At 33.9% G+C, this 10,000-nt stretch overlaps 1 protein-coding gene across 1 annotated transcript in view; it reads right to left on the reverse strand.

Moving 5' to 3' along the window:
* The window catches only part of LOC136831124 (cell adhesion molecule Dscam1-like), a 498,139-nt gene that overhangs the window by 360,739 nt on the left and 127,400 nt on the right, over positions 1-10,000 (reverse strand). Inside the window, exon 3 of the mRNA XM_067091077.1 lies at positions 4,872-5,028. Within this exon, the coding sequence (XP_066947178.1) occupies positions 4,872-5,028 (157 nt within the window). The remainder of the gene's footprint in view (positions 1-4,871; positions 5,029-10,000) is intronic.

A 10,000-nucleotide genomic window follows, 5' to 3' on the forward strand; every position in this document is an offset into this window, starting at 1 on the left:
ATACTTGACACTTAAATACTCGGTATATATGCTAGACACTTAAATACTCGGTATAAATACTAAAAATAAATAAATAAATACTTGGTATAAATGCTAGAGACTTAAATAATCGGTATAAATACTAGACACTTTAATACTCGGTATAAATGCTAGCTACTACAGCGCTAAGTATAAAAGCCAGCCAATAAACTGCTAGGCACCAATGCTTAAAACTAAATTTCTCTGTATAAACTTGTCACTAAACTGGTAAGTGTAAAAATTCTACGCTAAGCAGATATCTACGAATACTAAACATTAAACTGATGACTATAATACCTAACCAGTTATTAATAAAAACAAAAGATTATCACTAGGCTTCTAGACATGAATAGTGACTGCTCAACTGCTAGGTATTAAAACTATGGTACTCATTCAAGTGCATTTTCGTGGTACAATACAGCGCACATACAATAATGTGTAGAAACATTTTAACATTCAAGGTAATTCATTGTTTTTAGAGTAAATGAAACGATGAAGAGTCTAACTTTCATAAAAAAAATCTGTTAGAAACAATAAAAACTCATTTATATATATAAATATATATATATATATATATATATATATATATATATATATATATATATATATATATATTATATATATATATACATATATATGTATATATATACATATATATAAAACATATAGATTTATATATATACATATACATACATATATATGTGTGTGAACATTATACGTGTTCATAAACATAAAAGTGCATAAAAAGTTTGTGTAAGCCTGTTCATTAATAAAGTATTAGACGTTAATCTCTTCTCATATACCGAGATCAAGTAAAGAAAAACACACGAAGAACAAATGTAAGCAAAAGATCAGTCAAGAAAATCGTGCAACACTACGCATACAAAAGACACTAACAGTCGAGAGCAAAAATCAACCCAAAGATTAGTCTATAAAACCAAATATTTTACGCACTCCATTTACATATTAACCAACACACTTGCGATAAACAACGGCCAATATTCTATTTAGGGAGTTTATGACCTAATGTCGTCATCTCGATATTATGGCCCATTCACATTAACGAAATTTTACGACGGGTTTTTCTCATCAAATCCGCGATATATATATATATATATTTTTAAAAAATTATCGCTGTTTATGCTGGAAACAATGTTAAAGTTTCGGGTAGTGGGGGAGGGAAGGTGTCAACAGACCTGTGGGGGTGGAGATATTACGTGCATTGGTGCTATGTCGCTGTTAATGCTCTGTCATGAATGCTTTGCATAAATCGCAGATATTACGACGGCAAATTTATTAAAGGATTAATGAGTTACCTCTTTTCTGCTCGAATATGAAATTTCAGAGTGGTAATACCTTGGCATGTATATGCAAGCTTACACATACTGCATACATTCAAATACATGTATATAGGATTCTCTATGTAAAAGCATGTGCCCTCTTCAGAATAAATAAACGTGATATACGTATATACATGCATACATACATACATACATACACATATAACACATACATACATATATATAAATATATATATTATATATATATATATATATATATATATATATATATATATATATATATATATATATATATATATATATATATATATATATATATATATATATATATATATATATATATATATAATTTGTGTGTAAAATACACACAGATATATACACAGTCACAAACACATACACACACTATATATATATATATATATATATATATATATATATATATATATATATATATATATATATATATATATATATATGCGTGTGTGTGTGGGTGGGTTAACCACACGTGTATATATAAATCTATAAAACCTTCAAATCATCTTTGTACCCCAGTCCATTTCTTTGGAGATGACTGGGCGTAATGAAACCTACCCTAGCGACATTTCCTGTCCTTTGTAACGACCTAGCAAAACTCACACCATTTCCGACCGAGTATATTTTTCACTATGAATAACAGATACCAAGCGCGCTTTCTACATTCCTCATTCATTTCTATTCAGGAGGAAAAACAAAAAGTTCGTCGGAAACAAAAAAAAATTATTTTTAAAAAATAATTTTTTTTCCTTAGGAAGATAAACTGAAATGAATGTTGCCACGATTTATCAGGGGAAAAATATTCCGAATAATCACATCTCACTTTAATTCAAAGAATGGATTTTTCCAGCCGGGAAAAAAATTACTTCCGCTTAGAACATTCGTTTTTAATTTTTTTTTTTTTTTTTTGTAATTCCGTCGGTGGTACTATTTTTCACCTTTATTTAATGGGATTTCTACTTCCCCGTGGAAAATAGCGGTTTAATCAACGAGAACTGTTTTTTAATCATAATACGTGAACCACATGATTATAAGTTGGTGAACTCTGATCTTTCTATGAAAGGTAATTTCTCTAAATTAGAATGAAAGGAGGAATTGGCAATTTTTCGCAACGAAAATAAACATTAGCAACGTTAAGATGCTGTAGGAGACATACACAAATGGGAAGAAGCGAACATTACTGCAAATACAAACTAAAAGAATTTATGATTGCATGTCATAGAATAATGTTTGAACCGCAGCGACAACTCACATAATAATAATAATAATAATAATAATAATAATAATAATAATAATAATAATAATAATAATAATCATTATCATCATCATCGTCATAGCTGTTTCCACGGCATTTAATTTATATAGTCTTCTCTATTCCTTTTATCACCCTTTTTTTCCCTCAGCATGTAGCTGGTAAATTAGGTTTCCCAAGGACATACAAAGATTTCTGTTTTCTTAGGTTTATTAATAATAAGAAAAAGGAAGACAACGAAGAAAAATAAGAAAAAGCTATTCCTCTGATAATAGAAGAACTCCTACAATATTATACCACTAACATAAAGAGATAAGAGAAATGCGCAGTATACAAGCAAAAATACCATTCGATCGAAAACGAGTTAAATTTAAAACCAGTGACTTTTTTCTCACAAGAAAAACTTGTACATACGTCAGAATAAATAACCTTCCATCATCATTACTGAAGTTCATGATTTCCGAACAGCAACAGTAATCTAAAATAAGTTGCGTTCTGTGATCATTACAGAAGTTAATAAGATTTAGGGAAAAAAAGGAAATTGGCCAAATTATTTCTCCTCTACAGTCAATGCTGGAGCTATGTGAAATTTAAAAAATGGTGTGGCAGTCTAATGAAAATACTGTATGTTGCGTTCTGAGATGAACACCGAAGTTAATGAGATTTATGGAATACATAAAAACAGAATTAACGAATATGAGAAAAAATTAGAAATTAGCCAAAATACCCTAAGTTACAAAGGTAAATCCTCAACTCGATAGTCTATGACAAAATCTATGACAAAATATAATTTAAAACTGCGTTCCATTCATTAACCAAGGCCAATGAAATGGACATGAAATAAAACATTGTATAATCAAAACTCTACCCCCATAATTTTAAAAACTCCCTCTGTTTTCATCAAACGAACTTAAAAATGACTTAGGGCCACAAACAGATATGAACATTCAAAAAGGAACTCACTGTACATCGGGTTACACTTCAAACTTTGACACGAAAACATATCATGTGTTTAAATAAATTTCCTAATTTGATCAATCGACTGTATTATCGTCCTCCTTTTTCATTCGAGTGTTTTGCTTTCAAGTATCTCGCTTGGTGAGCCAATTCACATGGTGTCTACAGATTAACAAGGAATCTGAGCCACGTCCCACATGGGTGGTCTCATAGAAAGAACATAACCTAGCATTTCTATCAACTTCATTTTTCTTATTCTTATCACAAATGTCCTTTTCTATCACTATCATTATTAATGATCTATGAAATGAGCTGAGTGTGAATGCTGCATCGGTCTTTCTAATGAATACTTGAGTGAGAGAGAGAGAGAGAGAGAGAGAGAGAGAGAGAGAGAGAGAGAGAGAGAGGAGATCCACCATTTTAGTGACTCGTGATTTTGAGATTTTTGTATAACTGCAGTTCCCTAACCCAAGGAGAATAACTCTACGGACGATCCATACCATATTTCGATTACCGACTCTTGGCCTCGGCTGACAATGAAATTGCTATACAACTTAAGGTGTAATAAATTTTTTCTCTAGCAAAAAGGATTCAACTATCACCGATTACCTCACCATTCTAGATAAAATGACAATTATAAGAGAGATACTGGCGAAAAGCGGTAACACACCAAAAGCAATACTAGAAAGATTGTAAAACTACATAAATTGAAAGCCGCTGCTGCAGCAATTAACTACAAATCTGCTTGCTTACAAGAGGGTCTTGTACCTAAATATACAGTTTGTTTAAAACGATTACTATTAATGTGTGATATTATGATTATTATGTCTTTTACCTACCTATCAAGGTACTTGAAATGATTATTATCAATTATTATTATGAATACCATTCCTGTAATTACTATTATAGACCGATTATCAGCGAAAAACAATTAGGCTATGATCTGGCGAAATAAATGCCTATAGAACTGTCTACTTATATATGAGTAAAGAAATGAAATGAAAAATAAACCAGAAATACTAAATATAAAAAAATTAAACAACTATTAAATTATGAAATCATATACAATATAAAATATCTTTCAAAACTGACACAACTGCACATAACCAATAAAAAATTAACTCTTTTTTTTGTGGGGGGTGGCAAAATCAATGCAAATTCAACCCTTTTTTAGGCAAAACTAATACAAATTCAGCTCTTTTTCTTTTGGGCAAACCAATACAAAATCAACCCCCTTTATTTTAGGTAAAACTAATACAAATTCAACCCTTTTCTTTGTCATCAAGGAAATCTGGACAACAAATACCCACCTCCTCTCACTTGCGTGGGCAGGGCCAACAGAGTGCCCGCGGGGGACGTGGCCCTGCACGTGTAAGTAATGCTGTGGACCTGCTGGTTGTATTGACTGGCTGGGAATGGTGGGAAATACAGGGAGCCGTTGACGAGGGCCTCTCTTAGACCTGGGACCTGCAAGGATAAAAAAGAAGAGAGTTTTAGGTCTTTAGTGGAATCCAGTCATAATACATGCATACATACATACACACACAATATATATATATATATATATATATATATATATATATATATATATATATATATATATATATATATATATATATATATATATATATACATACATACATATATATATCGATACACACACACACACATATATATATATATAATTACTATTACTATTATTATTATTATTATTATTATTATTATTATTATTATTTTTATTTAGAAGATAAACTCTAATTACATGGAACGAACTTGCAGGGGCTATTGACTTGAAAGTCAATCTTCCAAAAAACAAGGTGTTCATTTGAGAGTAGTTACAAAAGACAATAGGAAATACATAAAAAAAGAGATCAGTTATTAGAAAATAAAAAGGATGGCTTTATAAATCAATAAATCAACAGATGAAAATATAAATAAATTAGTAGAATAAAAGGTGAATTGTTTTGAGACGAAAATATACGAGCCAGAGTTTATACTCACGTAAAAATACTGATATACGCTTAGCCACATTAATTTGAATGTACAACATCCTCAGGGAGACTTCCACACTTCAACACTGTGAGGTATACATACATACATACATACATACTGTATGTATATATTTTCAGGGATTAGCCTTTCCCTAACCGCGAGGGAGGGGGAGGATGTCATAAAAAAACCACAATACTCGCTGCCACATTCATACTCTAACTGTTGAATCATGGATGAAACCCTAAACAGAACACTTCCAGAACATTAGCCGCCTGTCAAAACTGGGGTAATCTCCCTAAACCTACTTAACGTTTTCTGTCGATAGGCAAAATGTCTACAAGAATCATCACAATAATAAATAATTATCCATATTCTACATTACTGAAACTGACACTGGATAAAATATATATGCATTATATTAATGGTTGTAAAGGTTTTGAATGAGCAAATATACGAGGTACTTATTTTCATACTATATTCACTTACTATCTTGGAGCTGGGAATAAAAGGACGTGGAGGAAGACGCGATAAGAATTGTTGCTTTGTTTTTCCAGCCATAGAATTTTTAAGGATTTAGCCTAATGAGGAATGGTATTCTACACCGCCTTGTACACTGACACAGATAGCTCATCTCCAGCATTTCCAGCTACCTAACGCACACTGCACAACTCAACTCTGCCTCCTTATACTGTACACTGACACAACCTAACGCACACTGCACCACTCAACTCTGCCTCCTTATACGCTGACACAGATAGCTCATCGGAATCATTTCCAGCTACTCAACGCACGCTGCACCACTCAACTCTGCCCCCTTATGCGCTGACACAGATAGCTCATCGGCAGCATTTCCAGGTACCCAACGCACACTGCACCACTCAACTCTGCCCCCTTATGCGCTGACACAGATAGCTCATCGGCAGCATTTCCAGGTACCCAACGCACACTGCACCACTCAACTCTGCCTCCGTATACACTGACACAAATAGTTCATCGGCAGCATTTCCAGCTACCCAACGCACACTGCACCACTCAACTCTGCTTCCTTATACACTGACATAGATAGCTCATCTGCAGCATTTCCAGCTACCCAACGCACACTGCACCACTCAACTCTGCCTTAGACGCACCCTCCCACTTCAAGGACATAAAGGCCACCTCCTCCCAATACTTATTAAACGGCATCTCTGTATGAATCTGTTCACGGAAAACATCCACCTTATCAAACGGTTCATTACTCTTCAAACTTCTCAGTTATATTTTGCAAAACTGGAAATTCAACCTTGCACGTCGATCAAGCCTGTACATTAAAAGTAATGTGGCTAAGCGTATATCAATATTTTTACGTGAGTATAAATTCTAGCTCATATATTTTCGTCTCAAAATTGCTTGTTCACATCGCAAAAACCTAACTGAATTATGCATCAAATATTGTTTTTATTCTTGTTACATAAAACATGAAATTCCCATCACAACTATTAAAAGAAAAATGGAAAAAATATAATACCCAAATACTTGTTTTTAGCATGACATAACATATAAAAATAGCTACATCAAATCAAAATGAAAAGGCATTCAGCTAGATGATATCAAACAAGTAAATGAAAATGAGAACAAAATAAAATACGCTCACCATAAAGTTGAAAAACGCGCAGCACAAAAAAGGGAGCAAAGATGGCAACTAGCCAAGCTCACAGGAAACAACCTACCATTATTACGATCGGTAAATTTCCGGGGGAAATATATTATCGGCATATTCCCGCAAAATACTTCACCATTTTTATTTCATTTTATTATCGATGATTACGAAGAATATTTTTCTCCGAACTCCTGGTCACAAAATATGGAAATGGCGCGCATAAAAAGTACGACGTAGTTACCCAAAGTATGTTTATAAATATGACTTAATGATTCAGTCATTTATAATATAAATCAATGCGATGCAAATTTACCTGATACGCACATGAGTGCAAAACAGTAATTAGTTACCTGAGATATATGACCAATCCCTGATTGTGTCACTCAAAACAGACAAGGGTTCTTGTTGGATTTACAGAGAGAGAGAGAGAGAGAGAGAGAGAGAGAGAGAGAGAGAGAGAGAGAGAGAGAGAGAGAGAGAGTTTTACCAGACCACTGAGCTGATTAACAGCTCTCCTAGGGCTGGCCCGAAGGATTAGACTTATTTTACGTGGCTAAGAACAAACTGGTTACTTAGCAACGGGACCTACAGCTTATTGTGGAATCCGAACCACATTATAGCGAGAAATGAATTTCTATCACCAGAAATAAATTCCTCTAACACTTCATCAGCCGGCCGGAGACTCAACTCGGGCCTAGCGAATGCTAGTCCACAGCTCTACCGACTCACCCTACGAAGAGCTGAGAGAGAGAGAGAGAGAGAGAGAGAGAGAGAGAGAGAGAGTACAAGCATTTCTGTCATTTAAAACACTCATTCTATTAAACAATGAGGCACATCATACAATGCTCCTGTAGCCGTTATTTTTGCCTTTGCAAATAATGACTGGGTCCTTTCACAGAATCCTTCCTTTAGAAACGGTCTCAGTTATAAATATCGATTTTTTATTCATCTACCTGTGAAATGAGCTGAAGAACCAAATAAATGAGGAACACCTGGATGAATTACCATAATCCTGATCGAAATTATTTTGTTTTTTATGTCTTTAGTCACTGGCTGCAAACGTTTGGAACTACGTATATACAACTTTCGAACGTTTCAGGGTAAATTTATACAACCGCGCACTTTCATTGTGGGGAAACTTTTACCGAAAATTAACAACTGTTCAGTTCAAACGCTGATACTTTGTCGCTTCCAAACGAGTCTAACTTTATGCACTCGGAGTTTCTACACAACAATACCATTCCATCGTCCGTTACCAACAAATTATCTATTATTCTAGACTGCAAACCGTTAGGTTTATATCATCTCACACGTATCGATTTTGCTTCTTATTTCTACCGTGACTAAAACAGCAGATTCATCATTTAAACTTAATATACAAACGCTTCCTAAAATACAGCTTAAGAAAGAGGATTCCAGGACTCTGGATGTAAATAGTGCGAAGGAAATATCAAAACATACGATCCTCGATTTGGTCATTTCCAAAAAATAAAAATGTGGTATTCTGAGGCTTGACCTTTCTACATTCGGCGTCGTTTCAAAAAGACTGGTCTCAACATCGTCATCATGTCATCATCATTATCATAATCACTATTATACTGTATCTTTTTCTGTGACGGGGTTCCTCAGCTTGTATACATGAATAGCAACATCTTTCTAAATGGACATGTATCCACCAATTGCATTAAAACACACGGCTATGCACACGCGATACAAAAGTCTCATCATACGGTAAGATATTCTTCTTTTATTCAAAGACACGGCTGAAAGCAAAAATATATATGTGCAAAAAAAAGTTACATATATAAGAAACACGCAATATCGCCATTTTTCATATATTTCAAATTGGATGATTTCTGGGTCCCGGCGTGCAACAACAAAGGGGTTGACTTCAGTATTTAGAAAATAACACTCCACGTCAATTTTCAAGAAATATAATGAGAAAGAAAGACCAATAAGGAAGTTCACAAAACGAAGGTAAGAAACGCCAAATGCATACATATTTACAACGACGTGGAACTGTAGAATAGCCAGTCAAAAATTAAGCTTGAAAACTTAAATAAAAAATATGCAGACTAAAGTTTAATATATATACGACGAAATTAAAAACAGGAGCACTAATATTTACAAAACTGCCTTAGGCTTCAAGTTCGAAAAGACGTGCTAACCTATTGTTGGCATTTTCATTTTAAAGAAAAGTCACGTGACCTACCAATACATAAACGGTGTTATGAACTAAAGAAAAGAGCTTTTAACAGAAAAATGACAATCATAAATAACAAATCTGTTTATGTCATATTCACAGATTCAGAGAGAGAGAGAGAGAGAGAGAGAGAGAGAGAGAGAGAGAGAGAGAGAGAGAGAGAGAGAATGCTTCTCTTAATTACATAATAATAATTAAGCATCATTTACAAAAGCAGCAAAAAAAATTCTCCTACTAACGCCTCTTTACGAACACCCCAACTGATGAATTGTTAAAGCAGATATCACTTCGGTTTTAGCAAAAGGTAGACAACTCCAACAAGATATATCTATGAAACACGGATGCCGCCGATAACACCTTATTTTGTTACGAAGGTCACATGAGCAAAGTAACAAAACCCTGGTTTCACCTGAAAAGACTTAACTACTGCAACACGCGAGCCAAATATGAAGTCTCTATCTCTTACAGTTCAAAAGTTATGGTTATGATTAAAGTTGTGTACGGGGAGACAGACAGACAGACAGACAGACAGACAGGCGGTCTAGGTTTGCACCAAGTTTGAAGGAAAACCTTTCAGCAGTGTTTGAGGAGTTGAGATGACAAGA

This window comes from Macrobrachium rosenbergii, chromosome 48, assembly GCF_040412425.1.
Source record: "Macrobrachium rosenbergii isolate ZJJX-2024 chromosome 48, ASM4041242v1, whole genome shotgun sequence".
In the NCBI taxonomy this organism is placed as follows: domain Eukaryota; kingdom Metazoa; phylum Arthropoda; class Malacostraca; order Decapoda; family Palaemonidae; genus Macrobrachium; species Macrobrachium rosenbergii.